This window comes from Strongyloides ratti (assembly GCF_001040885.1).
Source record: "Strongyloides ratti genome assembly S_ratti_ED321, chromosome : 2".
In the NCBI taxonomy this organism is placed as follows: Eukaryota; Metazoa; Nematoda; class Chromadorea; order Rhabditida; family Strongyloididae; genus Strongyloides; species Strongyloides ratti.
The window spans coordinates 9,755,971-9,778,914 of NC_037308.1; the positions used below are offsets into that span (position 1 = coordinate 9,755,971).

Below are 22,944 nucleotides of genomic sequence, written 5' to 3' on the forward strand. Positions count from 1 at the left end.
TTTTTTATTAGATTATTAATTAGCCAACATATTATACTATATCAATTATACATTCATTAACAACAAATACCCTTTTTTCCATTTTTACAATATTCAACTAATTCTTCAAATGAGTCAAAGGATTTTCTTTTTTCAGTTCTTATTTTAATTGTAAATTTATTCTTTGTCTTACGGTACTTGATTTCAGAATGAACAATAAGATCAACCTCATTCTTAAAAACATAATATAATTTCAAAGTTCTTGGATATTTTATAAATGTCTTTGAAGCTTTGAAGTTATGATAAAAACCAAAACTAGTACCAATAAAACTTCGTAGATATTCTTCAACATCACATTTTCTCATTATTCCCAAATATAATGGTTTGTTCTCTTTTCTAATCTGATCAACATTGACTTTTAAATTATCAACATTATCTTGTTTATTGTTATTACCACTGAAATCTTCTGATTCACTAAAATAAATCTCCCTGTCAAAAAATGGTATACCTTCAAATTGTTCTATAATATTTTTAGTTCTACAACAGTTTTGTTTTTCTTTGCCACTCATTGCCTGGAAATTGAAGTAAATGTGGGTCAAAATTAGGTAATACACAACAAATATTTTATAAAATAAAAATAAAAAACAAATTTATACACAAAAATTAGCGTATTAATTATTTTCTCCATGCAACAAATACATCATCAGTCCGGTAACGTTGAGTAAATGTAGCATCTTTGACATCACAATATTGACCACTTTTAAGCATCTCCCATCCAGCTTGAGCTATCATTGCTCCGTTATCTATACAAAAACGCATGTCAGTTGCAAATAATTTTGCTCCTCTTTCTGCAGCCATCTTTCCCATCATTTCTTGAAGGCGTTCATTACATCCAACACCACCCACAACTAAAACTTCATGAGAATCATTGTGTGCCATGGCACGTTCTGTTATTTCTATTAACATAGAAAAAACTGTTTCTTGTAATGAAAAACAAAGATCTTCAGGTGTATATTCACCTGAATCTATTAATTTTGATGCATTTTTTTCAATAGTTGTTAAAATACCAGAAAAGGATACATCCATTCCTTTTACAGAATATGGAAGCATTAGTAATTTCTTACCTTTTTTTGCTAATTGTTCAATATTATAACCTGGACTAGGATCATTTGGAAGTTTTAAAACTCGAGCAAATCTATCTAAACAATTTCCAACAGCAATATCTAATGTTTCACCAAATATTTGATATTTCTGATGTGAATATGAGATAACTTGTGTATTACCTCCTGATACATATAAAATTGTAGGATTATCTGCTCCAGTTATTAATCGACCCATTTCTATATGTCCAATACAATGATTTACTGGAATAATTGGTTTTTCCCACATTTGTGCTAACATTCGCGCTACCACAGCTCCTACTTGCAATGGAGCACCCATTCCAGGACCCTTTGTATAAGCGATCCCATCAATTTCTTTTTTTGGTTCCTATAAAAATAAAATTTTTAAAAAAATTTTTAAAAAAATACCTTAATCTTTGCATCTTGAAGAGCTTTCATAACCATATTTACACAATGTGTGCGATGATGAATAGCTACCTCACTTGGTCTGAAACCTTCACCAGATGAAGCATGAAAAGTTTCCCTTGGATTACTTAAAACAACTCCATCCCTTATTATTCCAACACCAATTTTATTTGCACTACCTTCAATTCCAAGAATACAAACCATTTTAAAAACTCATAATTTATAATTTCTTTTAAATAGAAAATGATAAACATATTTCCAAGTAGAATGATAAACTGACAATTTTACATTAACATAGTATAAAAAAGTAGACTTTTTTAATTACATGTTAATCCAAAGCAAACAAGTAAATTATATTTAGTGTTAACATTTTTTTTATTTATTTTACATGTCAAAAAGAGCTAAATTGATTTTGAGTATTTATTTTTCAATTATTTAAAAAAAAATATTTTCATAATTTATGAACATCTATTTTTATTATTTTAATCGTTTCAATACAATAAGTAGTTTTTATTTTAACTAGTTAGTAATTGCAATAAATTACTTTTAACAGTTTACTGTTTGTTTTAATAAATTTTTTATTTATTTTTGTAAAATAAGCTTTTTTACTATGAAGTAGGAAAATGTTACAAGAAATATTTAAAAAAAATAAATTATAAATAATTTGAAACTAACTTGAAACATAAATTTTTTATTATTTACATAAAGTTTTTTTTACCAAGTTTAAGGTATAGTATATGTTATTGTTTTTTTTTTTTAAAAATAAAATAATGCTTAAATAAATTGTAAAAGTATAAAATATATAACTTATAATAATTGATGAAATATGTGTACTAAGTAATTTTTTTTTGTATTACAAATAAATTATTAATATACACAACAAGTTTTCTCTGAAAAGACTATTTAAACACAAAAATTTAAATGATAATAGTCATATTTTTCAATTACGTTATTTAATTATGATATTCACTTTTGTATTAATTTTCATATTACCAGCATTAACATTATGTGGCCAAACTGCAAAAATTAGAATGTATCTTGTACAAAAACCTAATGAAGCTCCAAAAAAATATATTGGAATAATAAAGCTCACACAATATAATAGTGGTTTGATTAAATTCTATGGAACCGTTAAAGGTTTGAAACCAGGTGCACATGGATTCCATATTCACGAAAAGGGCGATCTAGGTAATGGTTGTAGAAATGCTGGAGCTCATTTAAATCTTTACAATAAGCCTCACGGTGGTTTGAAAGGTTCTAGAAGACATCAAGGTGACTTAGAAAATATTATCGCTGATAAAAAAGGAGTAGCAATTGTTAATGTAACTGTATGTGGACTAGGTTTTAAACGCCCTGTTGAAATAATGAAAAGAAGTCTTGTAATTCATGAAAAAGAAGATGACTTAGGATTGGGAAATCATGTAGATTCTCCTACTACAGGTAACTCTGGAGGTAGAGTTGCTTGTGGTCTATTTTCTAAAAAATAAAAATGGTAAAATGTTCGGACACATACAAGAATATGAAAATATAACTTTATAATAAACTTCAAGTGAATGGAATATTGGTTTTTAACAAGAGCAAATAATTTCATAATGATTATTGCTTAAAACCATTTTTTTAAAATATTTTTAATCATATCACTTGTTTATATATTGTTAAATTTAATATTCACAACTTTTTTTAGATAAATATTATTTTTAAAAATATAATTTATTAAGTTGCAAAATTTTTTACATATAATTTTTTTCATGACAAATTACATTAATTTTAAATGTAGTTAAAATGACTATTTGGATCATAGTAAAGTTTTTTTTTTGTGAATTGTTCTGGAATATATTAAAATTTACCTAATCTCCAATCTCTGTTATTTAAAAATTAAAGTGAATGCTTTTTTTTAACATTTTTGTTAAAATATATATATCAAATATTTAAATATGTTTCGTAAAAATTTCAACAAATTTTTTTCATAGTATAAATAAAATATTAATATTATTGATTAATAAATAATTAAATATATTTAAAACACTATTTATATAAATATATTTTAGCTGTTTATTCAATTTTATTATAAAATTATATGTTAAAACAATAACTTTTAAAATAATATTATTACTAAAAAAATTTTTAAAAAATTAAATCTCATTTTTTAATAAATAATATAAAGAGTTATAATGAATTTTTTATTTTTGTTAAAATTTGTCCATGACAAACTCTATTAGCCATATTTTTTGATTCACTATTTAATTTCACAACGAACTCTGGTATCACTTTTCCACGTATTTTTGGTGTATTCTAACTTTCTGTCATCTAAGTAAATTCATTTTAATCCAGGAATTTTGTATCAATGGCTACTACAGTTTTTTCGAATTATGAAAATATAAAAGAAAAGGGTGATCGTAAGTTTTTCAGTAATACTAATATTTTTAATGTTTAAAGTTGATTTTTCAAATTATATTCTTAAACTTCAAGAATATTGTAACAATATTGTTACACAAATGTCAAAAGATACAATTCTTAATTGTATAAATGAATCAGATACACGTACTAATAATATATTTCTTTGGCACATACTTTCAACTTATTTTAAAAAGTTTCATGACAATCGTTCTATTAAATCATTAATTGATTTTTCTATAATTATGAAACTTGTTTTTGATACTGATGCCAGTGAAGCAAGGCGAATATTTGATGTTATTGATAATGTTGGAAGAAGCTTTATAGCTCGTTTAGTGAGTTCTAATGATAATGATATGGCAAAAGATTTATGTAAGAGTATTATTAGTTTACTACAAAAAGGAAATACTAAAGTTATTACAAGTTTTCATTCTTCTCTTATGAGTATTTATGATAAAGATGAGGATGTTACGGGTGCATTAAAATATATTATTTTGGATGATTACCAATTACTAAATGAAAGATTTATGACAAAAGTAAAAAAGATACCTCCAGTTATTAATCCTTGTTCATTAGTGAGTTATTTCTACTACTCTGGAAATGTATTAATGAAAGTGAGAAAATATGTTGATGCTTTTGTCTGTTATGAATCTGTAATTCATATTACTAATAAAATATCTACACCAAATTCTGAAATATTTAATGCTGCAATTATAAAATATATTTTATCTGGTATTTTGGCTTTTCAAAGATCACCATTGATGAATTTTATTTTAACAAATGAAACAATACGGAATTTTAGCTTTTACTATAAAGATTATGTTTCAATTCATAAATATTTTAAGAATGGTTTAGTTATTGACAATATTACTTTTTCAAATTTCTCAACAATTATTGATACATTGGTTAAAAAGACGGATGATGAAACTAGAGAAAATTGTGAATATCTATTATTAATCAAAGATAATATTATAAGGCAATCTGTTATCAAATTTGCCAAAGTTTACAATAGAATGACAATTGATGAATTAAAAAAGAAATCTTTTGTACCTGGTACAATTAATATGAGAGAATACATTAATGATTTGGCTAATGAAAAACTAATTAATGTATCTGTAACTGACGGTAAAGTTATAACATTTATTGATGATGAAGAAATAGATACATCATCAGTCTACAAATTATGCGGTGAAATTGAAGTTGCACAAAGACGGCTGGATAAATTAAAGGATCTTTTACTTAGTAATTTTTCAAACGAAAAAAGTTTTGTTGATGAAAAATTTGACACTAGTTCGTTAGAAGTTATTGCATGCATAGAAGATTAAAATATCTAGCCTAATGAATAATATGATTCTATTTTATTTATACCATACTTTAAATTTATTTTTTGCAATGTTTAATTGTTTATAAGTTTAAAGTTAGAAATATTTGTGAATTTTAATGTCTCCAATAGTTGTTGTACTTTTTGTAGTCTCTTTAAAAATATTTACTAAATAATGGTTGTACAAAATTTACGCTTTTTCATAAATAATTCAACAATTTAGTGGATTGTTTTTATTCAACATTGGTACATTAAAAATTCTTTTTAACAATTCTGCCTGACTTTGTTTTACATTTTATAATATCTCTAAAAATCACTTGAAGTTAATGTAAAAAAGAAAATAGTAAAAAAACATTTTTTTTGTAGCATTATCCAATAAGTTAAAAATAAATTATTCTTGTTACTAAAATATATATAATTTACTCAAACTTTTTTTATTATTTTGTGTTATTAAATTTTTTTAAATACTTTAGTTATATCTTACTTTATTATTTTTTAAATTAGTATATAAAAATCAAATACAAGTAAAAATTTTCGGCTAATTTTATTATCTTAAATCACATAATTATAATAAATTTACAAGAAAATACGCAATCATTAAAAAGAAGGAAATATTATAAATTACTAGATTATTTTTTGCTTTTTAATCTACAAAATTTACAAATTGGATAACTAAAATCTACATAGAGTAAAACGATCGAAATTTAAAAATAATTTTATAAGTTTGTTCGATTACAGGAACTACTAGTCTCAATAAGCCTATATAGATGTTCCATTGCCTTTTTTCTCCCTTCTTCCGTCACAGGAACATCATCAATTGACCTTGTTATTCCTGAAATATTAGTGCTCCTTGGTTGTCTTATACCAATAATTGACTGTTTTGGTTGTCTCGATAATCTACCTGATATAGGTGTTTCACAGTTAAAATTATTTGATAATATATTATCTCTATTGTGTGTGATAGGTACAAAGTCATCTGCAAAACAAACTTTCTTGCTAGATTTTATTTTATTTACAGAATTTGTAATTCCACATGTCAATGTTTGTTCATTACTTCTAAAAAGTTAAATATATTTTAAAAAAATAAATAAAACATACACAGGATGGTGAGGTGAATTATATATGTGTTTTTCTTTGTTATCATTATTTGATTCTAATTTTTTCGAACAAAAATTATTGTATGAAGGCTTATTTAAAGAAAATTTACTCTCCGATACTTGATCATTTTTTTTTACTATTGTTTGTAGTAGCTCCATGGCTCGTCGTTTTCCTGCATCAGTAACAGCAACGTTTTCAATATTTTCTACTTTTCCCTTCAGAAAATCATTCATTACTTTTGTACCAGGGAATGTTTGCTTCGATTTTGGTAAAACACGACATGACTTTGGAGTGGCACATTCAATATTGCTTTCCAAATTTTTATCAAAATTTTCTTGTAACGGTCTAAAATTACTTTCAATTTTTCGTATTTGGCCAAGGTGAAACTCTCTGGAAGATGTTGTTTTGTTTAACTTTAATCGCGTCAATTCACTATAATAAAACTATAAAAAAAATTTCAATTTTATACATACGTGTATTTTGATCTAGCTTCTTTTAATCGTTTAATTTTTTCTTCACGATTATCCATAGTTAATTCTCTGAATTTAGGCATTTAAAATTTTTTACCAAATAATATATGAATGATATATAAAAAAAATAAACATTAGTTTGTTGGCGGCTAATTATATATAATATATTTCCATTTGAGATGAATAAAACTACTGGATGTAAACAAATTGGAGAGAAGATTATGTAACTTCATCTTACGACATTGCCCCGGTTTTTCTACTTTTTTTAAAGTATCTGAACAATATTTACTTAATTTATTATATATTAAATGGTTGTATGATAATTATTTCTAATTTTTAATATTTTACATATATAGAAGTTAATGATGAGTGGGGGTATATCTAAAGTTGAAGAATACGATGAAAATGCTGAGATGGTTCATGAGATTCCACAAATTTTGAAAGATTTAACGTCAATAATTGGGAAATTATTTTATGAACCTGTTAGTTTCTTAGCATTACAATTGATAATCAACAATACAATTATAAATGAAGAGGCACTAAGGGTTAAAATGAAAATTGATGCAAAAACTATGAAGACACTCTTGCAGGCATTAAAAGATGATAAAATTGTTAAAGAGAAGTGTACTTCTACAACCAGTGAGGAAAGTAATCGTGCAAAAAAGGTTTATTACATGTTCGTTAACTATCGCGCTTTATTAAATGTTACAAAGTATAAACTTGATCATATGCGTCAAAAAATTGAGAGTTTGGGTAAAAAAGAAGCTTCTAAAGCTTATTTTAAATGTGGTAAATGTGATACATCATATGATACAATGGATATTATGCAACTTGCACAACCAGGTTCGGATTTATTGATTTGTTGGCGTTGTGGAGGTGAAGTTATTGAAGTTGACGACAGAAATAAAGAGGGGAATTCTACTGGAAATTCCATGGCAAAATTCAACTCTCAAATGGAGGGTATTTTTAAATTAATTTCTAAGCTTGAAAATATTCGTTTTTCTCCGCAATTACTTGATCCACCTATTCCAGATGTAAAAGAAACTGTTGAAGTAGTCGACGACAAACCTATTATTGCTCCTGGTGCTAAAAGTTTTAGTAAGGGTGATAACAAAAGGTCTGATATGGTTGGAAAAGACGTTAGTATTAATTTTGATAGTGGAGAAATAGAAACTGCCAATAAGCCAAAAACCGCTGTTCCTTGGCTTACGCATAACACAATTGAAAATGGAAGTACGGATTATACGATGAATAATACAAATACAAGTGTAAATGGACCTGAAACTTCAAAATTTTTAGCTTTAAGCAATGATAAAATAGACACAAAAGAATACTTACGCAAAGTTCTTGGGGAAGATGATTCTAAGATCGAAGTACGAAGAATGTCAAAAGAAACTGAGGTGATACTTCGAGATGAACCACGACTTCAACGGGAATATGATGCAATGTTTGCAGAAAGAAAACAAGCTTTCAATTACTTCGAATACATGTCTGATGAGGAAGAAGAAGAAGAATATAAGAAACCAGATATATATTTTTGTCCTACCAGTTTTTCTGTTTTGTAAATATATCTTCATTGTTATGTAAAATGTTATAAATTTTTTAGAATGTAAAACTTTTGAATGAGAATGAAAATTCTTTTTCTAAATTATTACACAGTTTGTATTGCTAGTATTTAGTCCTAGATATTTCTTAAAATCTAAGAACGGTGGCAATTTATTTTTTTTGCTTTTATAAACATGATGTTTTTAATGAAAATACCTCATTAATTATATTGTCAATAACCATATGTTTCTCACAAAGATTTCCAAGTTGTTTGGGAAAGTGTTACTTCATTTTAAAAATAATTTTTATATATTTTTTAAAATATGGTTGTTATGTCTGATTCAGATGACGATGATATTAAAAGTCAATCTAAATTTGAGAGGTTAAAATTAGAATTAGTTAATGAATTTCGTGATACTACAAAAATTATTAAGAAAATATGGAAATTTGTTAATAAACACATAGATAGTGTAAGTTTCTTCTAATATTTATATAATTAAAATTTAGGATGAAGAAAGAAATGATATAATAAATGTTTGTGAAAAATTAGACTTTATTCCTCTTCTTCTTTTTAATTATACTGGTAGTTTATCAAAAAAGGATAAATATATATATGATATTTTAAATAAATTAGAAGAAAATTATGGTATTTCATTGTCTAAATTTATGCCATTTTCAATTGGAGAAAAAGCAAAGGATTACTATGAAAATTTACAAAAATTAGGAGTTATTCTTCACCAACGTCAGTCTTTTTCTGAAGCAATAGACCAACTTGACATAGAACGTATGAAATTTTCAATAAAAACTTTATCTACTATATCTTTATTATCTAAAAATGTTCAACATCATGTTTATGATCCTCGATTTTTATTACGCATGTTTTGTACTATGCTTGAACCTGGATCGGATTTAAGTTGTAAAGCTTTTATATCATCACATTGCTTAGCTTATTTATTTACAGTAACTTCTTTGGATGATAGTGATTTACGTGGATTAGGATATGTTTGTCTTCAAAGATTTTTTGGACACTTAAACTTATTAACTACTGATAGATTTGAAACTAAAAGATTGATTCAACAATTAATTAGATTATTCAAGGAAAGTGTTACATCAGTTAATCAAAAAGTACCTCATATAATTTCATATTTTTTTGCCAAAGCTTCAATAGAATTATATGATCCAACATCTCAATTATTTTCTAGAATAGTTAATTGTGTTATTAGTTCACCAATTATATCTTTCTCTCAACCATTACAATTTTATAATATGCTTGAAAGTTGTCCTGCTGATAAACCTAATATTGAAACTGAATGGATTTTGGAACTTTTATCTGTCTCAATTATTGATATGGAAGATTTTACTATTCTTGAACGTATTGGAGGATTCAAAGCATGTCTTTCATTATATGGTTCTGAAATTTCTTCTATTCCTGTGAGAAAAAATATACTTATTCTTATAAACAATATTACTAGTAATTCAGAGTGTTCCTTGATGCTTCTTAGAGTATATAATATTCATGCTTGGATAATACAAGTTATGATAAATGACAAGGCATCTAATTGGGAGTGTTGTTTTTTGTCACGTATATTTTTTAAAATTTGTTTATCTTTCAAAAATTATACTCTAGAGGGAGTATCTAATGCGGATTATGAAAAGATGGTATATTTATCTCAATCATTAAAATTTGTTGGTAGTATTATTTTACAAAAATTTAAAACAGCATTTAGTCAACAGTTGAATTCATTGAAAGATATTTCACAAAAATTAGATAACTCTAAGCCTGAACAATTAGAAGAATTGTTAAATGAAGAATGGATAATTAATAAAGTTTAATGAGATGGCTTTATTTTTGTTTTTATTATTGTAAATTGTTTTTTTTACTTTTCAATATTATTTTGTTGGTATTTTTTTTTATCAATGTTTTATTTTATAAACATCAAATTTATAGAAAAAAAAATTGGTATATAATTTTCTTAGAAACAACAATTGTGACATTAATGTTTAATTTGAGTTTAAAAAAAAATGAGTAAAAAATATTTTTAAAGAGTTTATAAGTGAATCAAAGGTGAATGATGATTTTTATTGTTATTATTGTTTTTTTTTTTTTATACTTTATCAATTATATAATATTATTTTTTAATATGTTTGTTTTCAATTTCAAATATCAAAATGTCATTTTGACGTATTTAAGGAAAACATAATAATAAAAAAATATTATAATATTATTATATTTTCAAAAAAAAGTAAATTGAATTATTAATAATTTATTAATGGTTATTTAAAAATTTCCATATATTTAATACTATGAAGTTAATATTTTTATTCCTTATTTTAATATATTCCTTAGTGAGAAATATAAAATCATCCCTGATACAAGTAGTAATTTATAACTATAATGATGAAATTTTGGCTAAAGGCAGAATTCACCATTTAAGAAGAGCATACTCCCTCAAGCGTTTAGTATGCGGAGATGAAAAATTATGTGATCCAAATTATGCTTGTTGTATAGATAAAGAAGGAAAACTAGGATGTTGTAAAAGAGAAAATTATCAAACTCAACCTATAAATAGATTGTAGTCTATTTTATATAATTAAAAAAATTGCAGTTTTTTTGAAAAAAAAATTTATAATCCTAATTATAAAATAAAAAAAATGTAAATAATGGCTAATAAAGTTTTCAAATAAATAAAATATTCAACACAGCTGCTATTTTTTTTTTAATTTTAAAAATGGTAAAAACTTATAAATAAAAAAAAAATATCTATATAGATATATAATATATACACATAATTAATCATTTTTGTTTTAAAACGATATTTTTTATTTAGTTATATTTTTATAATTATTTTAACTAGATGAAAACAATAAATAAAGTATTTACAATATAATTGAAGCTTTTTAGCTACTTGCACAGGTGGCAGTTATATTAAAATTACAATTTAACTTTTCCTCTTTTATATTTTGATATTACAATGTACCTGTGTAATGTTCCAAATTACAATGTAATCTACTATAACATAGTGGTTTATAGAAGACTGACTCAGAGACTGGTGTTATGATATAAAACAGAGGCGATCGATCTTTAATAGAAGGTTATCCAAAATAATGATGGCTTCACTTATAATTATACATATAACACTAAATTAATAGATATTTTTTTCTATAATTTTCAAAAATTATTTTTACTATTACACTTATTTATAATATATTTTTTTTATCAATATATTCTTCAAGATTTATTTAATTAAGATTTTACTATTTAATATTATTTTATATATTATCAAAGAATATTCACGTTTTAGTTAAATAAAGTTGTTTACATTATATTTATCTAAATTTTTCAATTTCTCCCACATTGCTTATGTTGATAAACTTGAACGATTTTATTTATTAATTCTATTCTATATATTTAACAATATTAGTTATTTTAAAAGTAAAATTTTTATTTAAAATTGTTATTGTATTTTTTTTTTTTAAAGTTTCTATTATTATTTAAAAATTAAATGACTATTTATATTTATAGATCATTATTATAAATACTTTTTCTTTATAATTTATATCTTTAAACGTTACATTTTTAAATAAATATATTTATATTTTAGAGTTATATTTATAATAGAAAAAAAAACAACATATATTCACACTTTTATCCTATAACATTCTTATTTTTAAAATAATGTTGGCATATTTTATTTAATATCCTTTTTTTTTTAGTATGTAAGATAGGTTTAATAATTTTATAATAAATTGTACAAACAATATTTATAAAGAAAATAGAATGCTTTTCTTATTTAAAAAGTGTCCTATACCAAACTTCCGAATAAATAATGTGCCTTATGATATTTCTTATATGATATATCTAAAATTTTTAACTACCATATCATTTCATTATCGCATTTCATTTAAAAATGCATTTCTTTTTTCAACAAATATATTTTTACTTCATTGAATATTTTGGATGGCATTTAAATACTGAAATTAATATAATGTATTAAATTTTTAACTTACTTACTAGTATTTATTTTTATAAAAATTTTATATATATTGAAAAATCATTACTATTTATGTTATTTGAATATATAAAATTTCTAATTAGTAGCAATTTCAAAGAATATTTTACAAATAGTTTTGACTAATTATAGGTTTAAAAAACAAACAGTTCTAGTTAATAGTTATGATATCTTTTATATATATATATAATTATTATATTTTGTAATTCAAGAAAATTATATTTATATTTTTAAATTTTTATATATGTATATATATAAATAAAATAATAATTTATTTATAGAATTAAAAGAAGTATAGTTTTAAAATTTTTATAAAACATTTTACTAAAAATATATATATTTTTAATTAAATATTATAATATTGTAATTAAATTTCTATTGTTTACTTTACTATACCACATGTCATCTTATTTTAATTAATTTTTTATAAGATATAAAAATTTAAAATACACCATACATAATTATATCTGTTTAGATCATTAATTAATTTATTTCCTTTTTCATTTTATATAGAAGCGTGTTATTGTTATGGTCCATTTTTATTTATTTCTAGTAATCTTTTGTTAACTATCAATATAAAACTATCAAGTACTTAATAAAACTCTCCCGCAAGCTTTCATTTTATATAGTTAATGGTCAAAATGTTGTATACCAAATACTGTTTGTGTCATCTTGTCTTTTTACATTTTGCATGGTAAAATTGTTTCTCTTCAAGATATATCCTACCAGTTATATGCTTAGATTGTGTGCCATTAGTTTTACGTTCTATAAGACTTTTGTTAATCATTTATAGATAAGACGTTGTGTTAAGAAAATAACATATATGCCTGAAAAAGTCTTATGATGGTAATTAAATGCCAATTGTATTGGTACTTTAAAGTTCTCTTCTCCATTTCATTGTTTTGAGAACGTTATACTATGATAAAATAACAAAACAAGCTTTTTTTTTATGATTCATATTAATTTTTATAACTTTTCTTTAGTAATATTTTGTTTTAAAATGTTTCTTGTTTTTTTACATTATAGTAATATATACTGTAATTTATAGTAATAGTTATATTTTATCATAATTTATGAGTTTTCTTATCATTTTAACCATATGTTTTTATTAATTTAGTTTAATTATCATTTATTATTATTTTTTTTATATTTTTTATAAAACTAATTAGCATACATTCTTTTTTATAATTTTCATTGATTTAATATTACATTCAATTTATATTATTATATTGTATTTCTTATTATTAAATTTTTAAATAACAATTATTTTTTTATCATATAATATTTTAAACTATTTTTTTCTTTATTTTTTTTCTAAAAAAGTACATTTTAAATCATTATTTATTATACTTTTAATAAAGATACATATATTTTTTTTTATTTATTTAAAAAGTTTTTCATAAACAAAACTGTCAATTATTCTTTTATATATACTTCCGTTTGTATGACTAATTAAAGATACAAACTCAAGTAAGAATATTAAATTATCCTATTTGTAAATTGGACTTATGACTAATTTTCTACTAAATTTTTATCTAAACTTTGTAAAAAAATATTTAATCGATTGAGATACTGGTAAAATTAGTAAAAAAATTATTAAATTTTTAAATAAAATTAAATATACTTTTAATTTCCTATTAATATTATTTATCTTTTATTGGTCTAATAAAAACATTAGATCTGTACTTTTGTCGTCTATTAAATATTTTATAAACTATTTGGTTTCTTTTATTAATTCATTTTTCTTATAAATGTTAAATTTGCAATTTTATCATTTATCTAATACAAATAATTAAGATGCACAATATCTTCAGTAGTCTTAACTTGGAATAGACATGAAAATAAGTTTATTGAATGTGCCAAAGAAACGTTATTTATATTTTTGTGTTTTCTATATGTTTTCTATTTTTTTTTAATATTTTACCATGCTTTTTAATTAACTTTATGATGCTTATTATAAATTTAAATTCTAGTTATTTTTTTTCTTTTAGATTTTTATTTAAAATATAAAAAATTATTTTCCAAGTTTATCTGTATATTTTTCTAAAAAAAAAATTTTTTTTTAATACTTATTAAAAAATAGCATTAAAGTTTATAATATGACAGAATTGACAACCGTAAATATGGCTACATCCTCAAATTTTGATGAGATACAACAAATTCATCGTGAAGTAAGTAATGAAAGTACCAATGTATCTTCCGATACCTCTCCTTCAAAGTTTTCTCAAATTTCAACGAACTCTGATAACTCACAAGTATCTCAAATTTTATCTTCTCTACAAACATCTATTCCACAACCGAACATATCAGATATTGCTCCTGACAAATTTCAAGAAGTTATCTCACAATATATGCAATCAATTATGTCTGCAGCAGCTAATCGTTTTCAACAAGATCCATCTGCTGCAGCTGCATTTTTAGCACAACAATCTGCTTTACTACAAACAAGTCCATTGACTTCTTTGTCAAGTCCCTCTAAAATTTCAACTAATAACTCAATAGAGTCAACGTCAATGTCTTCGAGTCCAATACCTATTAATAGTTCTTCTGATAATAATGGTAGGTTTCGAACAAATGTACATGCTTATTTTATTTAACTTATTTCTTAATATTATATATCAAATATAATTTTAAAAGTACGTTTATGTACATTATAAATCAAAAAAAAAATAACATTTTGTTCGTTCATTATGTTATATTTTATATTTGAATTGTTAATAAATTGTTAATAGATTTTATATTGGTTATCCAATATGTTTTTATGTTTAAATAGAGGAAAAAATATTTTTACAACATGTATTTTTCATTATTATTTATTCTTATACAAAGTTAATAATGACAGTAACTTTCTTTATATTAAATATTCTGATATAATAGCTTTTAAAATATTTACAAAATAATTTTAAGACATTGAAGTAACTAAACAAATGACAGTTCTTGAATTTCAATGTATACATATATTTTTTTATTAAAATACATTGCTTTTTAGTTATTCATCATTGTGATTTTTAGTAATTTTTATTTTTGCTGGTAAAACTTTTTTTATATTCATATAATTTTTAATACATAAATTAATTTATAATAAATTAATAATAATAAGTCTTAAAATATTTATATATTAATAATATTTTTTAAGTAGCGTATTAATATATCAAATATAAAAGTTTATCTATATTCCATTTTATAAAATATCATTTTATAATTAAATTTTTTTAAATTTTTAATACCAAGAAAATTTTAATTTATATTAAAAATGATTACTAAATATTTTTATTTTAAAACAATTTTTTATATATATATTTCTTAAGCACAAATGAACAAAAAAATATGCAGTCAATTTAATTTTTGTACAACATAAAATTAAATTAAAATTATAAAAATAAAGAAAAAAGTAATTTGGTATGAGTAGAATTTTCTAAATTAAATTTATTATTTTAAAATAATAATTAACTATTTGAATAAAATTACAATGTTTATAATTGAGATAATAATATATCTTTTTAATATTTAAAGATTTATTTTGTAACTCAATAGTGTTGTTTTTTTTAAGTGTAGCTTTAAAAAAAAATTTTTTTCTTTATTTAAATTTAGTTATTATTCATTTTTTAATAAATTATATGTCATAAAAATTTATTTTTCAATATCTTTTTTAACTTTTTTTTTTTATTATGTTTTGATATATATTTTATTTCTTCATCTTTAGTACTAATATTCTTAAGTGATGCTTGTTCTCATCAATAACATTCACTTGTCCTATTTTTCTTCAATTCTTTAATATATATTAAATAACAAACTTTATATCTACTTAAGAGTTAATTTATATTTCTTATCTCTTATTTCATGAATTATTTTGGTATACTTATATGTTATTTTTTTACTATTTAAAAAGAATTTTTATATTGACAATGTTTATATATATTATAAAAAAAATATCTTTTAAACATATATAATATTTTAACAATATATTTGATAGAAATTGCCATTTTTTTCTCAATATTTTTTTTTTCTAAAAAGTTTTTAAATTTAGAAAAGAATAAAGTGGCTAATTTTTTATAGATATATATGTTTTTTTTATATATATATATAAAAATATATATAAAAAAAAATTATATACATAAAAGAAAATATTTCATATTTAGATATATAGACTTATTTATGTTTATACCAACAAAATTCTTTATATATTGATATTATTATTAATGCCATTTTAACTTGTTTTTCCAAGTGTATTTTGTATAATAAAATCTGATGTGAAAAAGAGTTTTATGCTCCTTGTATCTATCAAAAATTTTATTTGTCAGAAAATTGTATACATCTTTTTTTTTTTATTAAAATTATATCTTATAAAATTCTTTTTTTAATTTAAATTTATATCTACCCGTGATATTTAAAAGAAGGAATATATTATTATATAGTAGAATTATAAAGTCAATAATTTGTTAAGATTTTAACTTTTTAATCAATTTTTAGTATTAGAAATTTAAATTTTCTATTATATTGTGAAATGGAGAATCTCACAATATACATACTTTTTTGGTCTAACTCTTATTTTGTTGCATATTTCTCTTTTTGTCACTCTTAGTAATAGAACTTACATAGAAATATAATGTAGACTATTAAAGGGAATACTACTCTCTTATATAAACTTTTACCACAATATTTTATAACTTTTTATTTAAAATCTTTCAACATCCATGGAATAAATTAGTTTCAGTTTGACAACAGTTTAAGAAATTTCCTTTTAATAATATTTTATTCCAAAACTTCTTATTTCTTTTAGTACTAATTTTATATTCTTTAAATAAAATAAGAAATGTTTTATTTAATAATATAAATTTATTATTAAGTTGATGAATACAAAATTAAGGGATATATGTATATTTTTTTATGTATTTATATATGTATGTATTTTAAATGAAAAATATAATGAATAAATATTTTCTTTATACAATATTTATAATTAATATATATTATTTTTAGATGCTCAGAAACAACTGGATACAATAGAATTTGATGAAAGTTCCTCCACATTACAAGATATGAATCAAGTAACTGTAACAAATAAAATAGATAAGTTAACTATTTTGGATGACGACAAATCTGTCAATGTACCTACTAATAAATATTCACGGGTGGATAAAGTAATTTTTGAAGAAGAGTATGTTAATGATAAAATTAGCCATAATGTGGAGAGTGACAAAAAGTTATGTTTTGATGACACAAAGCAATCCTTATCCAGTCAAGAAAGTGATATACAATTAAAAAATATTGATAAATCTTTGGAAAGTAATAAAAAAAATAGTAGTGTAAAAGAAAGTGATCCACATACAAGTGAATTAATTAAAAAACAAATGAATGAAATTGATAAAGAAATAAGTAGAAAATCTAAAAACAAAAATATACGTAAGGTATGTTTTATATTTATATTTATTTTTAGGTTAAATAATTAACTTATTATTATTTTTTAATCTATATATTAACATGCACACCACCATTAACTTATATTGCTTTTTTTTTACATTCCAATCTTTCAGATTGGTGAACAGGAATTAGCACAATTGTTATCTTCTATATCATCAGAAGTTGATGGGAATAACATATCTTCTAATTTTCCTATTTCTTCCCAATCAAATAATATGCTTCAAAATTCTAACCTTCATCAACTAAATATATCACATAACGCATCTGATAGCAGCGGGTCTTCTGTCAATTCTCATATTAATTGTAATAATGTACAGGTTGGGATTTATTTTATATTGTTTTTTCCTTATCCACCATAGTGTTTTTAATAATTTTTGAAGTGTGATGTCTTATCATAAATATATATATATATGCATATTTTTTTTATGTTTTATTAAATTTATTTTATTTTAGGCTGCATCACCATATTCTGTTGTTAGTAATTTACAATCTATTGACGATTTATCACAAAAACCATCATTAAAATCTTTACAAACATCATTTTCACCGCCAACAAATAATATTGTGCAATCGGAACATAATATTTTTTCTGGAACAACTTTCTACTCTGGTCAGGGAATATCTCTTCATTCACAAGAAACCTCAAATATTACATCTTCTACTTCAAATGAACAACCAGGTGTTATTCCATTTGTTCCTTCACAACATACTAATGTTGCTGGAACAGCAAGTGGTATTTCATATTCTCCATCAATGCCTTATTTTAATGGGCAATCACATCAAACAATGATAAATTCAAATTCATCTAATAGTATAAATCGTTTTAATCCATTTTTGGCGTCTCCTGAAACACCTAATCATTTTCAACCATATCCTATGTCCCATTGTCTTCAACAGCCTTCACAAGTACAGGAAAAAAATCAAGAATTTTATAATCCTTTAAGTTGTAGTCAATCTAGTCTTCCCTCTGCTGCCCCACCACAATTATCAAACATTACATCAGAACTTGCCGCTGAAATATTATCACAATTACATCAAAATCCATCATTACTTGAAAATATAGCTAATTCTGCTCCTAATTCAGCAGCTCAATCAGCTGCATCTATCCTTTTACAAGCAACTACATCTAAACCATCTCCTGAAACTGCAAATCATAGTTCTGATAATCAATTAACAAAATTGCCACCACCACCAGCTGCAGGAAGTAAAATTCAATCAGCAAGAAGTAATTTAATTACTTCAACACATACTACAACTAAAAATTCTCTTTCTCATAAAAAAAAATCAAGTCAAGATTGGGGTGAGAGTAAAAATGAACCAACAAATAAAGAAAAATATAATAGAGTATCTGATGATAAAGAAAATACTGATAGAGAAAGTGGAATATGGGTAATTAGAGATGGGGCAAATGATAATGAAACTTCTGATGGAAATGGAGTTCCTTCACTTGATCCTGACTCCGATATCTATGCTACAATTAATGATGATACAACAGTTGAAGATGAAGAAGTAGAGACAGACAAACTTTTATCTAAAATTTCAAATCCAACAATACATTCACCACAAATGGGAAATTACCAAAGCCATAATTCTCACAATGCTAAAAAATCAGGATCTTCAAATAAAAAAGAAGGTAAGTTTAAAAAATTAAAAATATACATCCATGTAAAAGTATGACATGGCTTGTAGCGAGCATCTACCTAGCTTTGCCTTTATTAATTTATTAAAAAAAAAATTTTTTTGCTATATTTTTTCTTAACTTTTTATATTTGGTAAGTTAATTTTAATATGATTTTATTTATTCTTTTGCATGTAATACTAAAAAAGTTTATAATGTATTTTTTTTTTATAAATTGTCGTCATATTTGTGGTTGATAGCTATCATTTAATATTTAGAAATTTTATTACATTTTTAATATTTTTTTTTTTAGTATTAATTTATGAACCTGCAGTTTTAATTGAGGGAGTATTATTTCGAGCAAAATATTTGGGATCAACACAATTGGTGTGTGATGGTAGACCTTCCAAATCCAGTAGAATGTCACAGGCACAGGAAGCTGTAGCAAGAGTAAAGGTTAGTTTGACTTTTTTTTTCGGATAGCTAACTACCGGTGTTTTCGCAGGCCCCAGAAGGAGAGATACAACCAAGTACAGAGATTGATTTGTTTATTTCAACTGAAAAAATTATGGTCCTTAATACTGATCTTCAAAGAATTTCTGATACTGATGTTAGACAAGTATGTTTATTATAATAAAAAAAATTTTTTTTTAATTATATTTTATAATTATAGGATATTTTGATGGATCATGCATTACGAACAATTTCATATATAGCTGATATAGGAGATTTAGTTGTATTAATGGCTAGAAGGATGTCCAATTCACCATCTTTAGATGATTCTGATGGAACTGATTCAATTAAAAAGACACCAAAAGTAATATGTCATGTGTTTGAAAGTGATGAAGCAGCTTTTATTGCACAATCAATTGGTCAGGCATTTCAAGTAGCATATGTTGAATTTTTACGTGCAAATGGAATTGAAGATCCTACCTATTTACGAGAAATAGATTATCAAGAAGTTTTAAATTCTCAAGAACTTTTAGGTGAAGAATTAGAAATGTTTGCAAGAAAAGAAACACAAAAAGATGTTGTTGTGCCAAAAAAAGTTGGTGAACAATTAGGAATAGTTGTTGTTGAATCAGGTTGGGGTTCAATGTTACCAACAGTAGTTGTAGCTAACCTAGCTCCAGGTGGTGCTGCATCAAGAAGTAATCAATTAAATATTGGTGATCAAATTATAGCAATAAATGGAATATCATTGGTAGGTTTACCACTAGCTGCTGCACAACAAAATATAAGAAATGCAAAAACTAGTACAGCTGTAAGATTAACAGTTGTTTCTACACCACCAGTTGTTGAAGTTAGAATTAAAAGACCAGACACAAAATATCAATTAGGATTTTCCGTACAAAATGGTGTTATTTGTTCTTTATTAAGGGGTGGCATAGCAGAACGTGGTGGTATTCGTGTAGGACATAGAATTATTGAGATAAATCATCAAAGTGTTGTTGCAGTTGCTCATGAAAAAATAGTTAATATTCTAGCTACTGCTACAGGGGAAATTCATATGAAAACAATGCCTACATCAATGTTTAGATTATTGACAGGTCAAGAAATTCCAAATTATATATAAAAAAAAAATAGTATACAGAGTAAGGTTATGGTATTAAAGGTTTTCTTCAAAATACATTAAAATTCAAATTAGATGATAATACCGTTTGTTATTTATTTTAAATTGTAATTTTTACTACTATAAAATATTAAATTTACACGCTAAATCTTTTTTTAAAAAATATATACATAAAAAATTTTCAATTTTATTAGATTAAAATGAATAATACATCAATTGAAAGTATAGATGATTGCCAAACTGCTCATATATTAGAACCTTTACATTATTTTGGACAAATTGATTGTACCCAAGAAACAATTAATGAAAATGAAATAAGTACTGCAAAAGAAGAATATCTCAATAAAAATTATTCAGAAATTTCATCTAACGGTTAGTTGTAATTTGTTCTTAGTAAACAAATTTTTTATTAAAGTGTCTTACATTTCTGTTGAAAGTTTTAGTGAAAGTCAATTTAAATATGATTTTTTTGAAACATTAATATATTCTCGATTACCTCATCATTATTTAGGAGACCTTATTGGTGAAGGAGGTTTTGGAAAAGTTTATGAAGTATGTTCTTTTAAATCAAGAAAAAAATATGCCATTAAATTGATTAAAAATAAATGTTCTTTTTTATTAGAATATAAATTGATAATGAAAACAATGGCAATATCACAAGATTACTTTTGTAAACTTTACATGGCTCATTGTAAATCAGATGGTGCATTTTTAGTACTATCTCTTGAAGGTAGAGATTTAAAAAGTGTAATGATTTCATTACCAAAAAAAAAATTTAGTACTCATACATTGTTACGATTAGCTTTACAGATGCTTTTAGCTATTGAAACTTTTCATAAAACTGGTTATGTTCATCAAGATATAAAATTGGCAAACTTTGTCTTGGCTAATGATCATAGAAGTAGAATAAAAATGATTGATTTTGGAATTGCCAAAAAATATAAACATTCAAATGGATGTATCATTCCAGAAAACAAATATCCAAAACCAAAAAGTTATGTAGGAACATTAAATTATTGTAGTTTAAGAATCCATAACCTATTTCATTCATCTCCAAGAGATGATATAGAATCATGGCTTTATTGTGTCATTCAAACTGTTGATGGAAATTTACCATGGCACAAAGAATCTAAAGGTGACAAACACGTCATAGCTAATATGAAACAAGATATACGTTTTTGGAGCAAAGAAAAATTAAAAGAATACAAGTTTCATGCTTTTCATAAGTTATTTGTAGTTATTGATAAATGGGAATATTACGATGATGTAAACTACGAGTATTTAAAAAAATTTTTAAAAAAATTAATGATTAGTAATAATATAAATTATGATGCAAAGTATGATTGGGAGTATTAATATTAAGTAGGTTATAATACATAGATAAAAAAATAATTATTAATAACAAAATTTTATTTTACAATTAAAATAAATTGCTTTATTCTTTATTTTTTCATAAGTGATGAGTGTCGTGGTGGAGGTATTGGTAATAACTTGACATCTGATTGTTTCTGTATTTCATTATTTCTTATAGATAATAATCCATACACGAAAAAAAAAGAATAGTTGAATTTACAAAAAATTAACAAAGGGACAACAAAAAATATAAAACCAAAAAAAATCATAAAAGACTGCCAAAATGTAAAACTATTAAAAAATAGTAGTATAATATTTACAAAGTTTTTAAAAATTTCATAAATATATTCCATAAACATAGAAATAACAACATTTAATGGAGATAATGACCATAAAATATTTCTACTAACAACATCTTCATATTTACTGCACTTTCTAAAACCAAAATATTCCAAATATGTATTAGAACATGAATGTGGTAAACCTTGTTCTAATGTAAATGATAATTTGTAGTAATATTTATAACCAAGTAAAAACATATGAGCTATGATAAAACTCGAAATAACAAAAGAAATAATATCAGAATTATGTAGTAAACGAGTAGGAATAATTTGTTTAGTGTATTTAAATATTAAG

The 22,944-nt window shown here is 23.4% G+C and overlaps 9 protein-coding genes across 9 annotated transcripts; 6 read left to right on the top strand and 3 right to left on the bottom strand.

Annotated features, from left to right (window-relative positions):
- Positions 1-56: 56 nt before the first annotated feature.
- Positions 57-548, bottom strand: SRAE_2000310000 (Hypothetical protein; the record flags this gene model as incomplete). Its single annotated transcript, XM_024654254.1, has 1 exon — positions 57-548. One exon carries the CDS (start codon positions 546-548, stop codon positions 57-59), a length of 492 nt encoding a protein of 163 aa, XP_024507643.1.
- Positions 549-654: 106 nt separating this feature from the next.
- SRAE_2000310100 (Probable tRNA N6-adenosine threonylcarbamoyltransferase) lies at positions 655-1,709 on the bottom strand (the record flags this gene model as incomplete). The annotated part of the gene is made up of 2 exons (XM_024654255.1): positions 655-1,467; positions 1,509-1,709. The coding sequence occupies 2 exons, from the start codon at positions 1,707-1,709 to the stop codon at positions 655-657; spliced, it is 1,014 nt and encodes a 337-aa protein (XP_024507644.1).
- Positions 1,710-2,464: 755 nt separating this feature from the next.
- SRAE_2000310200 (Superoxide dismutase [Cu-Zn]) lies at positions 2,465-2,992 on the top strand (the record flags this gene model as incomplete). The annotated part of the gene is made up of 1 exon (XM_024654256.1): positions 2,465-2,992. The coding sequence occupies one exon, from the start codon at positions 2,465-2,467 to the stop codon at positions 2,990-2,992; it is 528 nt and encodes a 175-aa protein (XP_024507645.1).
- Positions 2,993-3,849: 857 nt separating this feature from the next.
- SRAE_2000310300 (Hypothetical protein) lies at positions 3,850-5,224 on the top strand (the record flags this gene model as incomplete). Its single annotated transcript, XM_024654257.1, has 3 exons — positions 3,850-3,901; positions 3,942-4,234; positions 4,277-5,224. 3 exons carry the CDS (start codon positions 3,850-3,852, stop codon positions 5,222-5,224), a joined length of 1,293 nt encoding a protein of 430 aa, XP_024507646.1.
- Positions 5,225-5,936: 712 nt separating this feature from the next.
- Positions 5,937-6,871, bottom strand: SRAE_2000310400 (Hypothetical protein; the record flags this gene model as incomplete). The annotated part of the gene is made up of 4 exons (XM_024654258.1): positions 5,937-6,276; positions 6,319-6,373; positions 6,428-6,750; positions 6,792-6,871. The coding sequence occupies 4 exons, from the start codon at positions 6,869-6,871 to the stop codon at positions 5,937-5,939; spliced, it is 798 nt and encodes a 265-aa protein (XP_024507647.1).
- A 279-nt stretch (positions 6,872-7,150) lies between these two features.
- Positions 7,151-8,401, top strand: SRAE_2000310500 (General transcription factor IIE subunit 1; the record flags this gene model as incomplete). Its single annotated transcript, XM_024654259.1, has 2 exons — positions 7,151-8,349; positions 8,395-8,401. The coding sequence occupies 2 exons, from the start codon at positions 7,151-7,153 to the stop codon at positions 8,399-8,401; spliced, it is 1,206 nt and encodes a 401-aa protein (XP_024507648.1).
- Positions 8,402-8,656: 255 nt separating this feature from the next.
- SRAE_2000310600 (Nucleolar pre-ribosomal-associated protein 1) lies at positions 8,657-10,166 on the top strand (the record flags this gene model as incomplete). Its single annotated transcript, XM_024654260.1, has 4 exons — positions 8,657-8,803; positions 8,841-8,916; positions 8,968-9,249; positions 9,295-10,166. 4 exons carry the CDS (start codon positions 8,657-8,659, stop codon positions 10,164-10,166), a joined length of 1,377 nt encoding a protein of 458 aa, XP_024507649.1.
- A 4,276-nt stretch (positions 10,167-14,442) lies between these two features.
- SRAE_2000310700 (PDZ domain and PTB/PI domain and Pleckstrin homology-like domain-containing protein) lies at positions 14,443-20,958 on the top strand (the record flags this gene model as incomplete). Its single annotated transcript, XM_024654261.1, has 7 exons — positions 14,443-14,902; positions 17,324-17,751; positions 17,878-18,081; positions 18,218-19,397; positions 19,696-19,838; positions 19,888-20,001; positions 20,056-20,958. The coding sequence occupies 7 exons, from the start codon at positions 14,443-14,445 to the stop codon at positions 20,956-20,958; spliced, it is 3,432 nt and encodes a 1,143-aa protein (XP_024507650.1).
- A 197-nt stretch (positions 20,959-21,155) lies between these two features.
- SRAE_2000310800 (Protein kinase domain and Serine/threonine-/dual specificity protein kinase, catalytic domain and Protein kinase-like domain-containing protein) lies at positions 21,156-22,311 on the top strand (the record flags this gene model as incomplete). The annotated part of the gene is made up of 2 exons (XM_024654262.1): positions 21,156-21,327; positions 21,371-22,311. 2 exons carry the CDS (start codon positions 21,156-21,158, stop codon positions 22,309-22,311), a joined length of 1,113 nt encoding a protein of 370 aa, XP_024507651.1.
- Positions 22,312-22,944: the final 633 nt, after the last annotated feature.